The sequence below is a fragment of the Curcuma longa genome, chromosome 4 (genome assembly GCF_044706935.1).
Source record: "Curcuma longa cultivar G26 ecotype Majalengka, Jawa Barat chromosome 4, ITB_CL_G26_1.1, whole genome shotgun sequence".
Lineage (NCBI taxonomy): Eukaryota > Viridiplantae > Streptophyta > Magnoliopsida > Zingiberales > Zingiberaceae > Curcuma > Curcuma longa.
In genome coordinates, this window is record NC_133864.1 from 14,632,804 (window position 1) to 14,653,167 (window position 20,364).

Genomic DNA, 20,364 nt, shown 5'->3' on the forward strand with positions numbered 1-20,364 from the left:
TGCCCTAACCGTCCTCTCCCTCACTTGACCTCGATGACTTCGCTTCCAAACTCCTATCAGGTTGGTGGTGCAGGTCGTTGACCTTTGCCGGTGCCCAAAATCCTCCCTTTCCGACCTCTGCAGCCTTGTGTCTAGTCTCCACGTATCTGGCCGAGCACATCTCCATTTGAGCCACCCGAACGGCCCCAATAAGTCTCTCTGGCAGCTCCTCCTCCTCTTGCGCTTCCACGAGGAAACCCATGTCGATTGTCACCGCCGTGACGCAACCGAGAGCGATGTGAAGGATGGCATTGGCAATGCTGGAGCTCCCAATGTCGACATCGATCTCGAGATAGTTCTCCCCGCGGTGGTAGTTGCAACTAAGCGCCTTCCCCAGGAGGCATGCGGCGTGATTCCCGACGGCCCTCTTCACGATCCACGGGCCCTTCACGATTCGGTTCACGATCTTGAACCGCGCGTTCCTGAACGCGTCATCCCCGTGGATGAAGCGGTACAAGAGGGATCCGGGCGGGATCGGGTCCTCCGAGGCATAGTAGAATACGGCGGAGTGGCATTCACGACCGGGGATCTGAAGATTAACCGCGACAAGGAAAGCCTTGCGGGAGCAGCCGAGGGAGTGGGCACCACGGAGAGCAGTGGCGATGCGGTTGTCCGGACGGCCGAGGACGTTATCAAGCCGGTTGACGGAGCGGAGCCAGTCGACGCCAGCTGGTCGGAGAAGCCAATCGCCGGAAGGGCACTTCTGGCGGCGGGAGAAGTAGTTGGGTCCACGTAGATGGAAGAAATCCCCAGGAGGAGAAGCCCACCCATTAACGCCCTTGTGGAGGTCGACATGACGCAGGGAGCCTCCCTCGATCGCCTCGCGCCGCCAGTCATAGCGGGGATCCTCCACCACGGCCTCGGCGGTGACCGTATTAGTCGCGACGCCATCGGTGTCCTCGGAGGCGGTGTTTTTTGTCTTCTTCGTGGTCGGGCACATCTCCGGCGATTACCCTCTTTCTCTGTGACCTATTCGGCCGCTGCCCTCTAGAAGGGCAAAGCCAATTTAACATTCGTTACATTTATGCGGTCCCATCACAGTCGCATAGAGAAAGCGTATATTGCCAAGGATACCCCTACGCTTACATATAACTACGATAGTTGCCATTATCATTAGGCGCCATAGGATTTTGCTCTCTCAAACAGGACAGGGTCTTGTATCCTTGATCTCTAAGGAGCCAATGTGCGTTAGGCAATACGAGTTGCTCCTTAATAAGTGGACGGCCCCACGTGTGACCGATATATTAGGATCCTGGCCGAGCCCCAGTAGCGGAGCCACATGGCTGTCGCCTTTTACAATCGTACAGGGAGATCCGGCGTCGAGTACAGGACATGACTCGAGGCCCTTGCCTTCCCGTATTCGAATACGTGTCGCGCCCACGTCACACACTTCCTACTGATCGTTTATTTGTCGTTACGTGATGTCATGTATCTAAGTCACTGCCATGGTCCTCTCTTCGGCAAGGGTCAGTGGGAGGAGGACGACGCGAGTAATTTCCAAAGGACTGACTGTCCCGTTACCGTTGTTATTGTCGTCGTCGTTGTGGTGCGGAGTTTCGCGCTGTTAATCGGACGTTAATAGCAAACTGGAGGAGCGAAAAAAGGACGTGGAAGAGTGAGGGAGAAGTGAGGTGAACGCGTTCAGAGTTCTGAACGCGTTAATAGGTGTATTTTTATTTTTATTTTTTTAATGTTAACGCGTTCGTAGAGACTGCATAGTGTGAGTGGTGGTGCGGACCACCATATGGTGATCGACCATAACGTGTTTAGTTCGACCATTGATTAAAGGCGTTATAATATCATGAGCGTTGCGGATGCACTTATAAATTATTATCCCAGTTGGCAAACGAATCACAACATAATGTGGGTGGGAGGCCAGTCGGTGGGCCCAATGAGAGGAACCAAGCAAGATGCCAACGTGGCAATAACGCTTTTATGTGTTTGGACGTGCGTAGCTTGAAGGCAAAAGTGACAAGTTACTAAATTTACTTTTGTTATTTTTTATTTCGGACAAAAAATTCATTTTTTTTTCAAATAGCGAAAAAGATGTCTCATATTTATCACAAGGGATGCTTTCATACTGTTCAACTATATACAATTATTTAAATAACCTTTAATATTATTTTATATTATTTAATACTATTATCTCTCATTTAAATTTTTAAATTTTAAATTTATTTGAATTTAAAGTTGAATTTACGTTGTAACAATTACTATTTCATAACTATTACAAAATGAATATCTATTCACGTTGTAGCATATGCGATTTCGTAACTATTATAATATGAATTTAGGATTGAATTTTTATTATAGTAGTTACGAAATCATATCTGATACAACATGAATTTTTATTCATATTATAACAATTATGAACTCATAACTGTTATAATATGTCCGACCGACTTAAGATTTAAATAAAAGATAAATAGTACCGCATAATAATGAAGGGCATTTGAATAAATATACAAGATAGAAATGTGACATCTTTTTTTATTAAAAATAAATATAGGACATCTTTTGACTATTTAGAAAAAAAAATCACCATCTTGATTTTTTTGCTCTTTTATTTTTAAAAGGAAATTATAATTTATCAATATTTTCTTCATTTTAATTTTTTTATTAGGAGACAAATTTAAGGAAATTTTTATTTTAGTTAAGGCATTTAAAATATTAAAATAATATCATACCTTAATTTTCATCTTCTAAAAACAACGTTAACTATTGCTATATATTAAAATTTTTTTTAACAACGATTAGTTTTTATCTTATAAGGAGAGATTAGATCCTTCTATTTTTTTATATCATTTAACTCTATTCTCTATTGTATTATTATCTATATTTAAATATTTTTTATTTTATTTTTGTCATCGTTAATAAAATCTTCTTTCTAAATATATGTTATTATCATATTAAATGGATCTTTCTAAATTTTTCTTAATAGCCACAACTTGACTTTCAATCTAATATGATCAATATTTATCTTATTTATCTTTATATATTCATACATATATTTTAATTATCTTATTTTAATTTCATTTGTCCCAATTTTTCTATTTTAAAATTTTCTTTTTTCTTAATTATTCCTTCATATTCTATTCATTTTATTTCTTAAGAACTTGATCAGTTGATTTAATTTATAGTTGTGGTTATGATATATACCTGATTTTTATTTCCTGATGTTGGTTTCATCAGGAATTCAATGCAGGGCTATTTTATTATGTAATAGCAACAGATGATAGCCAGACAAAGATTAAGGAACAAAAGGACAGGGAAAATAGAATTTCATCAGAGAAATAAAAAAAAAAACAAATAAAGAACAAAGTTGATGGAGAGTTTGGAGTTGTGAGAGGAATTGACTTCAAGAATGTATTTACGGTATGTATCAATCAGGCCACATTCTTGGTATATCTCAGTGATTTTCTCCATGCAAGTTAAGCACACGTTACCACATGCTGCAAGTGCACACTTTGGAAATAAGATTAGTGAATAGTGATTTGATTTTTTTTTTTTCTTTTCCAAACCTCGTAGTTGTTCTAGTTATCAGGAGTTATGATTACCAAGGTTCCTGCAGACATTTAATGTTTGATATTTCTGTGTTTCTACATGATGCTTAAGATGTGTATGTGTGGATGGTGCGATTCTATATCCAGGCGTTAGTTACAGGTTTGATGAAGATTGAAATGCATGGGCACCACATTTCCATGTAATATGGGTCTATCTGCAGGGTGGATGGTCTGTGTTTATATCTGCAGGATGGATGCTCTATATGTGTCAATCTGCAAGATGGATAAGCCAAACTTGTGAATATATTTGATTTCACTGATTCATTTCTTCAGAATTATCCCAGAATTAATTGAATTATGTAAGTGTAACATTAGATTCAAACATTAAATTTTCATGATTTTGAATACTATCTTCATTGACTCTTTTAAACTCAGCTAATTTGCAAATTGCAAGATGGAGCATGCTGTGTGTCACAATCGTACAGACATAAGCATGGAACATAAGCAAGGATGGCCTTTAACTTTTTAACCTCATAGGCATCTTTGGACTTGTCTTGCTATGATTACTCCATACAGTGGCCTGTATCTATCCAAATGCTTGATTGGTCTTGCTTAATTTGTCTTTTTGAATAATAAATTCACTCCTATTGGGAACAAAATAAACTTTTGGTTTTTATACATCTAACACAGTGTGTCTATGCCCAAATCCAGGTAGTTAATTTTGACATGCCTGAAACTGCTGCTGGATACATTCACAGGATTGGGCGTACAGGAAGAGCATTTAACACTGGTGTACAAGTGCCCCTCGTAAGCATCTGATCTTTCACTGAAATACTATAATAAGTTCTAAAATAACCTAGACATGTTCTTTTACTTATCACACAGTAATGAGAGACAAGTCATGTGTTTAGAAAACCATCAATCCCTTGGTTGTTTCTTCATGGAATCTGATTTTTTTTTTTTTTATGATCCTTGCTATTGAAGGATAATGCATCTGTAAGGAAAATAGTCAGGAATGATTTTATTCTCTGTTATATCTTGTGGCGTTAACAGGTATCCCCAGGAGAGGATGAAATTATTGAGGAAATAAAAAGTATGATGGGGTATGATAACCAAGAACGATCTGATTCCATTGTTCCTTTCCCTTTACTTACAAAGAGTGCTGTGGAATCTTTGCGCTACAGAGCTGAGGTAATCTTATATAGGATTTGTATTAATAGTGTAAACTCCTATGAGCTACACAACACCATAAATTTGTCATTAATCTGTAGGAGTTGTTTTCTGGTTATTTTATTTGGAACAGGGACAGTAAGGTTTTACTGGTATTCTGTGCCCTGACTTGAAGCCCTTAGTTTTTATGTTTCACTTAGAGTTTGGGGTTTCAATAAATGTAAATTTGATGTGATGCATGTTGAATCATTACTTAACTTCATATGAATGATTTGCTCTTCAGGATGTTGCTAAGATTGTCACGAAAATTGCAGTTAGAGATTCACGTGCTCAAGAACTTAGGAATGAAATTATCAACTCTGATAAGTGAGTATGACCTTCATTCTTCTTACCTCACTTTTTCTTAAGCAGATACCTAGAATATAGAGTTCTGGTCTGACAGCAAGATGCTAACTAAAATGAGTGGAACAAATGAACATCTCTCTCCAATATATATATATATATATATATATAATTAGCTGGAGCAATAAAAAATGGCATTTTGACCCTTTAATGATGGTTGTTTTCCAGTGTAACTCTTGTTCTTTGTCATTCAGGTTGAAGGCTCATTTTGAGCATAATCCAAAAGATTTGGGTGAGATAAAACAATCCTAATAGTTTTTGTATTTGCATCTTAAGTCTATACTATTAGCAATTTATCTCCTGTTTTTTTTTCTCTTATATCATTTAGAGTTATTAAAGCATGACAAATTACTGAGCAAGAAGGCTCCTCCATCGCATCTACGTGAGGTTCCTGAATATCTTGTTGATAAAACGACAAAGGAAGCTAGCAACCTTCTAAAGCTTTCTATGGCTGCCATGGGAATACAATCCGTAAAGAAGCTGCCTAAGTTGAAGAGGGGATTTGGTATAAAGAGAGATCCCCTCAAAACTTTCTCAGCTGAGGTAACTTCTGCTTGATAATAGTAATAGAACCTTTCTTCTCAGGAGCACTGTTTTTGAAGGCCACAAAAGTTTCTTCTCCCTAAAATTGGAACGGTTTCTCTTGATGTCATCGATTTCATAATTTAACATCTATAATAGCCCTCGACCCACTATTTAATGTCCGATATATCTTTGCGATAACAAGATTTTTCTTTGTTTATTCAGATTTTTCTTTGCAGATCGAAAAGAATACCAAGAAGCGTGGTTTAGACGCCTGATTTAGTAAATTACCGTTGTCCATTGTCCGTTGGGCTATCACAGAAAGTACAGAAACGGGCATCGGGAAACTGGTTCATCATAATTTTAGTGGCCATCGTTGTCGCGCCCATTTCCGGTCCCGCATTTTGACCTCGTTCTCTTATCCATCGCTACCTTCCGTTTGCATTTATTTATTGGCTTTGTTTATTATTTTCATTTATCCAACGTCAAACTCAGCACTCAATTATGGTCAATGCTACAGTTCAGTTCAGTGTACGTACCACCGTATTTTATTTTCTCATTAACTTATTTAAATCTTAAAAGATGCATCAACTTAAATATTTTAGACAATTACAAGGGAGGGACTTCTTTTAAATCATTGAATAAAGCCAACCGCATCGAACGGCTGAGATCATTTCCAAACATCTGATTAGAAAAAGAGAGAGAGAGAAAAAAAGAAACAGATGGCGCAGTGCTACTGCTGTCTTTTATTGCTCTAGAAAACGTACGTTACCCTGGAAGATACCCACGAAAGAGGGAGAAGTGCAATCCCACCCCAATATTGAAGGTGTTGAAATTGGGTAAGGAAAGAATACGTGAATTCTTTATAGATATTCTTTGTTATTTTCTCTTTCTTAATTGAACACCAAGGACAAGAAGTCCACCCTGCTTGTTGTCCGCCTACTCTGTGGACCGAAAGCCTCACATGTCAACCAGAATTTATCTCCCCGGTATAGCATGGTGGGAGAGACAACGCTAAAGCGAATAGAAGAGATGGTAGGAAATGGGTGTGCGATTGCATTGTGCGATAAAGAAGAAAAAAAGCAAAATCTCAATTTGGATGCCATCACGAGGAGAAAGCGAGCGGTATCAGCCGTTGGATGAAAGGCTGCCATTGACTCGAATCTTAGTCGTCGTCTTTATAAAACATTCCATCTTCCTCACACCGTCACTCTCTTCGTTTTTCTTGTGATGCTCGTTTGCTAGAGATCCGATCGGCCGGTGCTCCATGGCCGTCGACCTGATGAGTTATACCAAGATAGACGAACAGATCGACATCCAGGAGGCAGCCGCCGCCGGCATCCGCTCCATGGAGCATCTGATCCGGAAGCTTTCGCTCCAGCAGCAGCAGCAACCGCTCGACTGCCGCGAGATCACCGATCACGCCGTCTCCAAGTTCAAGAAGGTCATATCCATACTCGACCGCACCGGACACGCTCGATTTCGCCGCGGCCCAACCTCGCCGCCGCAGCCCCCTCCGCCGGAGCCATCTTTTCTCGCGGCTGCGAAGACGGTGACTCTCGCTCCGATTCCGCTCCGCGTCAAGCTTCCGGATCGTTCGCTTCCGCCTCCTCCGCAGTCACTCACGTTCGACTTCACCAAGACGGTCGCCTCTGCTGCCGCCGCCGGTAGGAAGTGCTTTAGCATGGGGACGCCGATGTCGTCCGCCACGTCGTCTTTCGTGTCGTCGGTCACGGTCGACGGCAGCGTGTCGAACGGCACGCTCGGGCCTTCCTCTCTCCCTCCTCCCGCTGCCTCACCGACTGGGAAGCCACCTCTCTCATCCGCGAGTAAGCGGAGGTGCCACGAGCACGACCAGATTCAATCAGAGCACGTCGCCGGGAAATACGCTGTTCCCGGCGCTCGTTGCCACTGCTCCAAACGACGGTAAGCAGATCCATCTTCAAAGCCCCGAATCATATTGCAGCTCAGAAACCTTATTCTATCATTCACATCAATTGACCTCTAACAACTCCTCGATCAAGCAGGAAACTGCGTGTTAAACGCACGATCCGCGTGCCAGCGACTGGTTCGAAGGTGGCGGACATCCCGGCCGACGAGTATTCGTGGCGCAAGTACGGGCAGAAGCCCATCAAGGGATCCCCATACCCCAGGTAACCGTCTCTCTCCACTCCACTCCACTCCGTCCGATCCTGATCAGGTCTCATCGGATCAATCTTACGCTCTCTTCCAATCGCAGGGGTTACTACAAGTGCAGCACCCTGCGCGGCTGCCCTGCGAGGAAGCACGTTGAGCGTGCGCCGGATGACCCCTCGATGCTTATCGTCACCTACGAAGGAGAGCACCGCCACACTCCGGCCACCTGCAACCCGATCGCCGGAGCCGCCGCAATCTGACGCCATCCTAGCGCCGATCTCGGCCTCATCTTCGATCCCCTTTCGCTTGCTTGGCTTTAATTTTTTTTTTTTGGGGTTATCCTCCTCTGCCGTCGACGTGGAGAGGTTTTGCTCCTTTCTGTAAAATATTTTCCCGGTTAAAAAAAAATATTCCTAAAAATTATTGACTGAGTGGGTGGGGACGCCCGGTGCGTCTGAAGTGGTAGCTTTCGTCGTGTACCGGGGACGTAATTGAGTGGGATTGGATAGTACGTTGAAATCCGCAAATTAACTCATACGTCCTTTTCATCTGTACCTGAAGAAGTATAGTGTTCGAAAGACAGGGTCCCACCGGAAGCATTTGCGGGTACGAGCCGGAGTAGGCCACCGTAAACTGCGGGCCGTGCATGAAATGATGTGCGAACAGAAGTCAAAAGATGATAAAGAGGCGGGGCCCGCGGTCTGGTTGACTGGTGAACTGACAGGGTCGCTTTACTGAACGCAGTCGAAGGTGGGCACCTGAAACAATTTTTTTATTGACCATGAAATAGTCTGATCGGATCTCTTGATTTCCTTTCAGTGCTTGAATTAATTTATATATATATATATATATATTTATTAAAAAAGATTAGATTCCTATATATATATCTATATATTTTAAAAAAGATTAGATTCCCTTGCTTTTATCGAAACCAATCGGCGTCCAATGCGTGGATTGTACCTTGATTTGCAATCCACTATGAAATTTGTTGACTTTTGCGGATGCGTCGCGAGGCATATTAAAAGCTTCCCTTACTGGGTGGGTTTTATTTATAGGATGATCATTACTCAACTTCTTTATTCGCCACTTAATTTGAGTCGGTGGTGGTTAGCACAACGATCAAGATGAACGAGGAAATGAAAAAAAAAAACCCAGCAATTATTCACATTTTTTTTCACATATCCAAAATATAAAATTTATTTTTAGAGGAGCATGACATATAACATGAAAAAAATCTAACATGAAGAAGTTCAACATGAAATCAACATGACACATTACATATAGTAGGTCCCACATCCCTACAGTGACACCCATATTCATACAGTTGAGTGTGTCATGCTAGTTTCTTATTGACTTTTTCATGCAACATATCATTTTTTTTAATCAAAAGTCTGCCTTTTTTATTGGAATTGTAAAAAAAAAATTCTTTTTTATTTTTCATCAAAATCTTATCCTATCTTATCTTTTATTTTAAAAAAATTTGTATGTTGATATTCTTCTATAATAAAGGTGAAATCCGTCACTTTAATGGTTCTACACGGTGGGCTCCACGATCATTATTGATATAGCTGTCAAGTTGGATTAGGCCCGCCCCGTCAAGAAATTTAGGCGGATTGGGTTGAAATTTTATCAACTCATTTTAAGATGAGTTGAGGTGGATTGGCCGCCTAGGCCTGCGACCCGCGTGGGTTGGCCCGCGGCGGGCTTGGGTTGACCCACGGGTTGAGAAAGTTTATTTATTTATTTTAAATTTTAAAATTAAAGTATAAAATTTAATGAATTAGTGGGTTTCATCTATTTAAAATACAATTTAAGCTTAAAAATTATAATTCAAACTTAAAACTTTCAACTTAATCAATTTAAATTATACTTCAAATTGGTGGGTTAGCCCACCCCGCCCCGGGTTGACCCGCCTAACCCGCGACCCGCCTAACCCGCGGGTTGACCCGCCTACCCACGACCCGCCTTGAGTTGGGTTGGATTGGAGATTTCCCAACCCGCCAAATTGGTGGGTTAGCCCACTCCGCCCCGTCATATGATGGGCCCGCCATGGGTTAGCCCGCCCCGTCGTGGGTTGACCCGTTTGACAGCTCTAATTATTGAGGAAGTAAATCGAAAAATTACAGTTGGTCACGACGAAGGAGGGTATTGCTCGACTTCGTTGAGATTTGAATCCTTGCTCTCTTCTGCAAATCTACTCCATCGTAACCAACTCAACTATGCCCCGGAGACTTTTTATGTTGATATTGTTATAGGTATGAAACATAATAATAATATTTATAGTAGTTATAAATTATAATTATTACAATATTAATATTATATTTTAATAATTATGAATAATATTAAAATATAAATATTTCATCTTTGATCAATAATGGTATAATTTAGGAATATATTATATATACTCATCTTGAATAAAAACAAATACTTTTTAAGATCTAGGAGTGGGATGAATGCACAAAATTTGATTCACAATGTATTATCAAAATAGTTTATTTTGAGTTTAAATTTAAAGTGCCTTTTTATTTATACAAAATATTTAAGGTGCCTGACTAAAAACACCAAGCCATAGCAAAAACATTTTAAATAAAAATTTTGGCAAAAAAAAAAATTCTAAATGTTCGAGTTGCCGGAGGGTTTTGGTCGTAGAAAGATTTGAGAAAAAATTATTTTACAGTCATACGAATAATAATAATAATAATAATACTTAATTTTTGTTTGTTTATTAATTTAGTTCTCACATGACACGCGTGAGCGGCCCACAATAGAAGTCGTTACGGCCCAATGGCTGGTTTCGCATAGCAAACTTGGACCGTTCCGTACGAATTACTTTCTGTTATTGTTCTCTTCTCCGGCGCGCTTCCAATTCCGTGTTTTACTTGTAGCACAGAAACGCTTTGTCCGTAACGCAACGCATAGTCAGTCGCCTACTCCATTATAACGGTTTTTCGTGTCATATAAAGCATATGACGGTAGTGGTATTCTTGTGAATAGCAAAAAGTTAGAGGAGAATCATCGGAAGGCAAGTCGATTTCCCTATAAAGACCTGAGTCTTAAATGAATCTCGTCTTCGCGACGCTTTCCAAATAAAAAATCTCCGCGGTGACAGCGAGCGATCCACACCAGCAGTAGTCAGGCGGACGACGAAGATGGGGGAATCGAAGACGGCGCACTCCCCTATTGTCACTTACACCTCCATGATCTCGCTCCTCGCGCTATGCCCTCCCTTCGTCATCCTGCTGTAAGATCTCTCAGTTTTCGATCTGTTTCTCTCTCAGATTCGTGCGATAATGGTTATTTATGTATGATGGCTCCATTGGCTCGGTTACTTTTTGATATCTCGAGGAAAGTATTCATGTGGGTTGACATTCAGGATCCATGCTTGTTCTACTTTATGTGTTATCCTATGCTGATTCCTGCTTTTCTCTGTGTTTTGGGAACACCAATGGGTTATGGGGGGGGGGGGGGGGGGGGGGGGGGGGGGGGGGGGGGAATGATACCGTGATTTATTATACGGTGTCTGTTTTCGGTATTTGTGTGTTTTCTATGTCGCCTCCCTGCTTATTCGTGATAAACTTGACGCAGCTTGCGGATGTTCGATTATCAAAATCTCTATCCTGGTTGATACTGCGAGAATTATGTTTCTCATTATTATTCTTTCTTTTGGATTGTTCCAATTTCCAAACGTACATTCTTCTTCTTTCTTTTGGATTGTTTCTCATTATTATGTTTCTCATTACTATTCTTGTACTTCAGGATTTCGAGAAAGGAATAAGCTGCAATTCAGGCTTGTTTTTTCTTTTTTTCTTTAAATACTATGATTGTAGTAATACATTTTGAGTTTCTTCTTTTTCGTGTTTGTATAGTATGTACGTTACTTTGTTGTCTATTCATTTAGTAGAACGAGTAAAATTATTTCTCGTGGTGCCTTTCAGTTGCCTTGGATGTCCATTGAACATGCACTCAGCCTCAACTTGAAATCTCTATCGCTGTTGGTTGATTTACTTGGCTTTGCTGAAATGACACAGTATAACAGTTTCTTCGTTTCTTTCATTTTCTTTTGTCTAACAAGTGTTGTATGATAATCATCCTAAGTAATCAGATGACCTATTATTTAGTTACAGAATAAATTTGAGGCATATTATTGATGATTGCAAATCCTTAGACTATAACTGTCTAAATAGGCATTTTTTGCAGCAAATCATATACTTATAATATTAGTTTGTTTATTTACAACTAAGAGGTTTAATTCGTTATGAAGCTCATGTTTCAATTCTTTGGGCATATAACTTTATCTTTATTGTTATTTGCTTCTTAGTTAATCAAGAATGTAGTTAGCTGAAGATCTTACTCATGTGAAATTAGATCATTCTTAATGTTTCTTAGTTGTATAAAATTCATTATAATCAAATGCCAAAGTTACTCAAATGATCACATCACTTTTTGATCTATTCCATTAGTGGATGTCTATCTTTTTTCCATGTACAGTTGTCCTCTTCTTATTAATATCCTTAGGCTCTTAATAATAAGTTGAGTATCTTATAACTTTCTGGATGCAGTAATCATTCAATTCATGCCATTGTTCTTTGTTGCAGATGGTATTCAATGGTTCATGCAGATGGATCACACCTGCAAACCTTTGAATATGTTAGGAAAAATGGATTGCAGGGCCTCAAGGATATCTTCCCTGCACCTTCCCTCATTGCATGGAAAATAATTGCTTGTTTTGGTGCTTTTGAAGCCATACTCCAGCTTGCACTTCCTGGGAAGAGGGTTGAAGGCCCTATATCTCCTACTGGGAATATACCTGTCTACAAGGTTTGTGTTAATTAACCTCAAGGAACATATCACACCTCACGCTTGCTGTTCCCATCCCTTTTGTTTAAAGAATATATATAAAATTAAAGCACTGCTTGATCTTATAAATACTTCCTGATACTTTCAGTGGAGGCCCCTGTTTGTGGTCAATTACTGTTGATATAAAACAATGATATTTCTGCGAAGTTATACATATGAGTTTCCAATTATGTGTGTTGTTGTGTGTGGTATTCTGAACTCTATAGACTGAAAATTATTTGGAGTCATTTGCGATTGTCATGCACATGTAAGGCTGAAAAGAAAATTTTCTGAAATTATGGTAAGACGTATCGTTTATATAGATATGTGATGCATTAGTCTACCACATACATAGAAAATAATATATTCAAAAAGTTAATATAGTAGAGATGAGATGCTAAGATGGATATATGGTCTACTATCCATGCACAACTAGGTGTAGTTCTAGTAGATTGTAAAATGAGAGAAAATATGTTATGATGGTTTAATGGTCCAAAGGGAACTTTAATTGACACAATTAAAAGTCATATAAGAGATATTAATTTTGTTGATAATATAATCTTGCATAGATTCAAATGATGGAATAAGATTCATGTAATTTGGTGTCAAATAGTTAGGACTTAGACTACTTGGTGGTGATGAAATGATGAAGATTATACATGACTTTGAATTTTTTGTTGTTTATTACGTGTTCTGAAATGTATAGTCTCATAAACTATTTTGTCTTAGTCATTCAAGATCCCATGTTATTGTATAAATTTTTTAGTTTCTATTTTCTTGTTGACTTATCTACTTGTGAAAAGCATTCTTAAAAAATAAATAGTTAGTGAAGTGGAAGTTACATCTATATCAGTGTCAGGATGATTTTGTTAGTGGATAAGGAAGTTTTTATTTCAACCTAAGAACGTTGTAATAAAGGGATCATGTAGTACAAGGATGTTCTGCAGTTGCAGATAAGAGATCCCCAGGTCTATTTCTTCTTCTCTTTCCCCAAATGGTAGGGGACTATACAGTTTAGACAATATGAGGTCATTGTTGACATGATTTATTCTGTTTCTTTTGATCGCAGGCAAATGGCCTACTAGCTTATGCTGTAACATTAGTAACTTACATCAGCCTTTGGTGGTGAGTGTTTTGAAATTATTTATAGTGCTAGATCTGTATGATTCACTAAATATCTGATTTTCTTCGCATCACTGCGTTTTTTCTCTAAATTCTTTATCTTCAACTGGAAATTTATATTTTTCAATTTTGGTCTTGTAAAAATGCAAGCTAAGAAGGATATTGCTTTTATTGTTCTTTGTTGTAAGTTAAGAAAGGGAATCTTAGCACAACGGTAAAGTTGCTAACATGTTATCTTGTGGTCACGGATTCGATTTGCGGAAACAACCTCTTGCGCACACAGAAGTATTACTTGATCAGCTATAAGTATGGCACCTTTTCAAATGAGTTTAATAGCACATGACATGTACTATGTTATGATCAAGGTCTTACAAAGTGTATGCAGTCGCTTGAGGTCATGTAGTCAAATACTAAACATCGTTAGCAAGGTACATATGCACTTAATACCTTCATCATACACCAGGTCATGTTTGTCTCAAATTTTTGGATTAATTAGAGTTGAAGGTGTAAGGGGAAGAGGGAAAGAAACATGTAGCTTACTGTAAATGGTTGGGATAAATATGATTTGATGATGATGAGTTGCTTATGCATCATATGTGATATGGTGAAACACCATGCATTTTTAGCAATTAGCAACATGAAAATGTATTTTTAAAACATGATTGTGGTCACATGTCCCAGTACCTCTAGTATGTAATTAAATGCTTTAATTTGGTAACTTTTGGGTAGTGTTGAGCATATGTAGGATTTTGTGTGTTCTACTGGGAATGTAGATGATTGGTTTAGTTGCATCTCTTGTTTTCCTCTTCAAGTATGCACTTTTTCTTTGTCATCTGATATAGAAATTCACCTGTATTTCTCTTTATTCTAACATTATTTAACTTCTAACTATGATTAGTGTTCCTTGATTTGTCTTTGAAGGTTTGAAATCTTCAACCCTGCAATTGTGTATGATCACCTGGGAGAAATTTATTCAGCACTTATTATGGGAAGCTTAGTGTTCTGCATTTTGTTATATATGAAAGTGAGCTTATGCCAATTTCAATCTAGCTTTACCTATGGTTGTTACTATTCTCGGTTCCTAATTTCAGATGATTCTTGTTCTCCACAGGGTCATTTGGCACCATCTTCTTCTGATTCTGGTTCATCAGGAAATTTTATAATTGATTTTTATTGGGTAAGCTTTCTTAACACTTATAGGCGTCATTTACAGAGTTGTTGTGTCATTGTTTGTTCTTGACTGATTGCACATAAAATAATCAGCAAGATGTAGCTGATTGGTAATTTGAGATATTACAGAATATGGGAGGGTGCTTCTCACAAATGTTCTGCATAAAAGCATTGGACATATTACAATGAATTTGTTGATTTATGTTTTAATCATTGCTTTCTAATCATGGCAGGTTATGTGCTGTTGCTTAAATTTGTGCTAGCATTGTTTGATAGTAAAGATCTTATGCTGTTGCATACAGATGTATCTTATGATTATGTGAAATTATATGAAATAAAAATTTTGGAAATCTAAACCATTGCCATATATTACCATCATGAAAATCCTTGGTCTCACTACCCCACCATAATTCATATACATATCTATATTTCTGTTGCAATAATAGGATTTTCTTTACTATGATGATGGAATCTTATATAATTGTACATACAGGATTTTTACTCTTGAAAAAAGAATTAGAGTATGCCATCTCTTATTTTATTAACCACATTCTAACTCTCATTAGAAAGAATACCCAGCGAATTACACTATCAGAAGTCAATCAAGAATGGCTCACTGGAATAGTTTTCCTGCCTGGTATCTATTTGGGCTTTCAAGCTAGTGTTAGCATTCCAAAACCTGTCAATCTCTAAAGCTCCATCCAAGTTAAGTGTTGGGAGTAGGGCATCTTGACAGGGTTGAAATAGTCATCTCTTTTTATGTATAAAGCTTGATTTTTGGCGATACTCAAACACTTTCTTCCACTGGTTTCTTTAAATTTTTTCTTTGCATGAAGAACATTCACTCAGACAAACCTTAGGTATAGGGCATCTTGACAGGGTAAAAATGGCTATCCCTTTGTATGAATAAAGCTTGCTTTTCTGGCAGTATTTAAACACTTGCATGGAGAAGTACATTCACTGAAATGTGGTCATGGCACTAGAAACCTTAAGTGTGGTAGGGCATCTTGACAGGGTTAAAATAATCATCTGTCTTATGAATAAAGCTTGATTTTTGGTAATACTTGAACACTCACCGCCCACTGATTTCTTCAATTTTTTTGGTTTGATTTCTTTCCTCAAACATTTGGTTTACACCTTCTTTTTTTTTTTTTTTGCTAGTTTGTTTCTAGCTGTGCCATTATTTTGGCAAGTTCTATTTCATGTTTTAATATCAACTATATGGAGCCAATGGATTACTTGGCAATACTTTCTTCAGTTTTTTTTTTTTTTTCCTTTCAATGTAATGCAAGTTGCAGCTTATACAGTTTCTGGATTTTTTTTTTCTCCTTGTGCAGGGCATGGAACTATATCCTCGTATCGGTAAGAACTTTGATATCAAGGTTTTTACAAATTGCCGATTTGGTATGATGTCCTGGGCTGTTCTTGCTGTCACATATTGCATCAAACAGGTTATTATTATCTCTACATGTGTTCTTTACGCTTTTGATAAATATGTAAGGATATAAGGAAAGCATGAATATGTCTAGCAACAACTAGAGCAATAATAAGGAAATTAAATTCAAGGAAGAAGATGCTGACTTTACCGATGTCTGACTCCCTGCTTTTAATCTTGGGTGATTGTGGGAAATATTTCTAATTTTTCCTCTTTGTTTAAGTTGCATATCCTTCAAATATTGCCCTACAGTTTGTTTTTGGAACTGCTATAAGTGCCTTAGTCACTTAGGATTAGAAAGTCAATTGGTCTTAGCCTAGCTCCATCAATGGTTCAGCTTCAACGCCAACAGGTTAAAAGAATTTTTGGTGGGTTACAAGAGAGTGACAGTTATCCAAATCTTCCCTAACTCAGTGTTCAAAGGTGTCTTTTTGGTCAGGCAATCTCCCACCCCCTATGCCACCATGCTTCATAAAACTTCAGTGACTAGTAAGGAAAAGGTGAACATGTTTGTAGGTATTAGTGCCAGAAACATGAGAAGGACAAAAATAACAGAAGCTTGTACAGTTGAGAGATTATTTGAAGCAAAACCTTGAAGAATTTTCTAGTTAATTCACTGATATATGGTTCAAAGACAAGAGTAAAAGGATAAATGCACATACAAATGAAACATTTAACAAGTTCTCTCTCGTAGGCATGTTGAATTTAGTCATTTGTTTTCAAATAAATTTTTACTTGCAGTATGAAATGAATGGGCGAGTATCTGATTCCATGCTGGTGAGTACTGTGTTGATGCTTGTCTATATCACTAAATTCTTCTGGTGGGAAGCTGGGTACTGGTGCACTATGGATATTGCACACGATAGAGGTTGGTATATAATCAAGTTTGATTTGTATTCATTATGTTTATATAATCAAGCTGGGTACTGGTGCATTATGTTTCTTTAATTTCTATAAATATTTGTTTGATTTGTGTGCTTTTGCACATTGTAACTGAACTAGGAACAGGATAATTACCTATCTTTTAGTTTTCATTCATAATCTATGATTGACCAATAAACATACTACATAAAGTTTGTCAGCTCAATACTAACTTTTATTACCTCATTCAATAGAACATTTTTCTAATTAAATATCAGCAACGTTCTCTAATCATTACAATCTAATATTTACAGATCTTTGCGTTATAAAAGTTTGAAACATAATTCATTTTAAGTTTCCCATGCAAGTTTAACTTTGTCTTGCACTTCTCTATCAGCTGGATTCTACATCTGTTGGGGATGCTTGGTATGGGTTCCCTCAATCTATACTTCTCCAGGGATGTACCTTGTTAATCATCCTGTTCATCTTGGTACCCAAGTATGTTCTATATATTCAAATTTCACGAGTGGACAACCTTAAATATAAAGCATAATCTTATACCTCTTCTATAACTTTTTTTTGCCAGCAATTATGAAACATCTTTTGTGGTAGCTTAATCTTTGATTATCTCTCCAGCTAGCACTTCTTATACTTGCATCTGGACTTCTTTGCATCTATGTTAATTACGACTGTGATAGACAAAGGCAAGTGTTCCGCAGAACCAATGGGAAGTGTTTGATTTGGGGGAAAGCTCCATCAAAGGTTTCAGGCTATGCAGCATCTTCTCTTACATGAATTTTTGTTTGATTTTGTAATATTCTTTTAAAGCTTTGAACGTATTGATTCCAACAGATAGTAGCTTCCTATAAGACTGAGAAAGGCGAGATGAAAACTAGCCTTCTCCTGACTTCTGGATGGTCAGTATTCCTTGTACAAACAACCTGCAAAATAAGATGATTTATAATTATACTTTCTGTATAACTTCACCTTTAGTAACAAAAATGTTTAAACTCTGTCTTATGATAGCTAAATTTGGTTACAAATCAAACTTCCAATAAATTATTAATTATGAGATAATGGGTAGGTGGGGTGTATCTCGTCACTTTCATTATGTGCCTGAGATATTAGCTGCATTCTTTTGGAGTGTGCCAGCACTTTTTAACCATGTAAGTGTTTGTTGGATATATTCTATCTTCTATTAACATTCTTTGCCTGTGGATTTTATGTTTTTATCTGACTTTTGATTCTACTAATGCAGTTCCTACCTTATTTCTATGTGATATTTCTTACCATTCTGCTCTTGGATCGAGCAAAAAGGGATGATGATCGATGTTCAACCAAGTAAGCTTAAGAATCTCTATGATGTTGTTTTCATATTTCATTTAAGACTTAAAAAATGCGCTGAATGAATTAATGAAATTGACATACTAAATAATTATAGACTAGAAAATAATCATCCACGAAAATGCATCAAAATGACTTTTGAACTCATCTAATGAATACAAAAGATCATCTAATGAATACAAAAGATTTTTACCTTTTTACTCTCCTTTTCATTAATACTCCATTAATCTCTATTAATGAACATTAATCCTCTTTAGTGGTTGAGTCTAATCCAATGAGTCTAATTCGGATTAGACTCAATCCAATAATCCAATAGTTGGATTCATTTGAATCTAACTCGGATTAGAATTAACCCTATAATCTTAGGGCCCATCATATTTTAGTTAAACTAAAATAAACTCATCTCCAAATCAACATGATCTTTATGTGTGACCGAATATATTCTTATAACGTTGGCGATGTTTCTAAAATAATATTTTAGATACGTGATCTAACAACCCGGCCCCTCGGCCCCTTGGGCGGTCCGACTGGCGGCCCCTTGGCGGTCCCTTGGGTGGCCCAACTGGCGACCCCTTATGTCGTCAACTGACGACCCTCGACCGTGCCGTTACTCACTAGGTCTTTCCACCCCTGGCCAGTGGATTTTTGCCTTCCCTAGGATTCGAACTCTAGACCTGCAGGCTAAAGTACTAAAGTTCCTTGAATCTGGTAACCAAGTGAGGGTCCGTACAATAAAAAGGCACCTTTTTATTGTAACTCCGGCCCCTCGGCCCCTTGGGAGGTCGGCCCCTTGGCGGTCCCTTGAGCGGCCCAACTGGCGACCCCTTTATGTCGTCAACCGACGACCCTCGGCCGTGCCGTTCTCACTAGGTCTTTCCACCCCTGGCCAGTGGATTTTTACCTTCCCAGGATTCGAACTCTAGACCTCCAGGTTAAGTACTAGAGTTTATGAATCCTGGTAGCCAAGTGAGCGCGCCGCTCACTTGGCTACCAGGATTCATAAACTCTAGTACTTAACCTGGAGGTCTAGAGTTTGAATCCTGGGGAAGGCAAAAATCCACTAGCCAGGGGTGGAAAAATCCTAGTGAGTAACGACACGGCCGAGGGTCGTCGGTTGACGACATAAGGGGTTGCCAGTTGGGCCGTCCAAGGGACCGCCAAGGGGCCGCCCAAGGGGCCGAGGAGCCGGGTCGTTACACATAAGCAATGAGTGACATCTAGCAATGCATCATCGTTACTCAAGTGATGAGAATATCGAGATCCGACCTAACCTTTCTGTGTCTATTATCTTGTATAACTTGGTCCTTCTATCTTCGATATCTAGATTAATCTATGAGGTATAGACCGTGTCATCCCCTTATCAATCTTTGCATTTCTTGACCTACAAGTAGACTCACTTAACCAAATGAGCCCAATATCTCATATTGACTTATTTTAGCATAGTCATACATTTTAGTAGTCATATTTAATCAAGTGACCCACATATATCACTTCTATCATATGAAAGGGATAGATCTCATATACATCACTCACATCCCTTCGCATATTTATTGCATACCCAGTAATCGACTTTATAATCTATCTTCTTATTACAGGTGGCATTTGTCGATACTGAACTATACAACTCCTTATGTAGGAAACCATAGCAATTTCAGGTTTAAGGACTATTTATACTAATAGTCACTATGAAAATATTTATGACATTCATATAACAATCCATGAAATATTCTCACAGGAGGATCAATTCAGTATATGTTCTCTAATATATATTAATGTTTCAACTTGATATCTTATATCCATGACTTGTGATATTAAGTTATCAGT

General features: G+C 38.4%; 3 protein-coding genes and 1 pseudogene across 3 annotated transcripts; 3 read left to right on the top strand and 1 right to left on the bottom strand.

Moving 5' to 3' along the window:
* Nucleotides 1–4: 4 nt before the first annotated feature.
* LOC141825946 (protein ENHANCED DISEASE RESISTANCE 2-like) lies at nucleotides 5–979 on the bottom strand. Its single transcript, XM_074713207.1, has one exon. It carries the CDS (start codon nucleotides 977–979, stop codon nucleotides 5–7), a length of 975 nt encoding a protein of 324 aa, XP_074569308.1.
* Nucleotides 980–1,465: 486 nt separating this feature from the next.
* Nucleotides 1,466–5,914, top strand: LOC141827140 (DEAD-box ATP-dependent RNA helicase 16-like; annotated as a pseudogene).
* A 954-nt stretch (nucleotides 5,915–6,868) lies between these two features.
* On the top strand, nucleotides 6,869–8,195 carry LOC141826566 (WRKY transcription factor WRKY51-like). The gene is made up of 3 exons (XM_074713824.1): nucleotides 6,869–7,562; nucleotides 7,664–7,789; nucleotides 7,876–8,195. The coding sequence occupies exons 1-3, from the start codon at nucleotides 6,904–6,906 to the stop codon at nucleotides 8,030–8,032; spliced, it is 942 nt and encodes a 313-aa protein (XP_074569925.1). The 5' UTR covers nucleotides 6,869–6,903; the 3' UTR covers nucleotides 8,033–8,195.
* Nucleotides 8,196–10,850: 2,655 nt separating this feature from the next.
* LOC141826567 (7-dehydrocholesterol reductase-like) lies at nucleotides 10,851–18,541 on the top strand. The gene is made up of 12 exons (XM_074713825.1): nucleotides 10,851–11,013; nucleotides 12,368–12,590; nucleotides 13,678–13,733; nucleotides 14,652–14,754; nucleotides 14,842–14,907; nucleotides 16,238–16,351; nucleotides 17,077–17,203; nucleotides 17,594–17,694; nucleotides 17,833–17,958; nucleotides 18,049–18,113; nucleotides 18,281–18,362; nucleotides 18,455–18,541. The coding sequence occupies exons 1-12, from the start codon at nucleotides 10,922–10,924 to the stop codon at nucleotides 18,539–18,541; spliced, it is 1,242 nt and encodes a 413-aa protein (XP_074569926.1). The 5' UTR covers nucleotides 10,851–10,921.
* The last annotated feature ends 1,823 nt before the right edge of the window (nucleotides 18,542–20,364 follow it).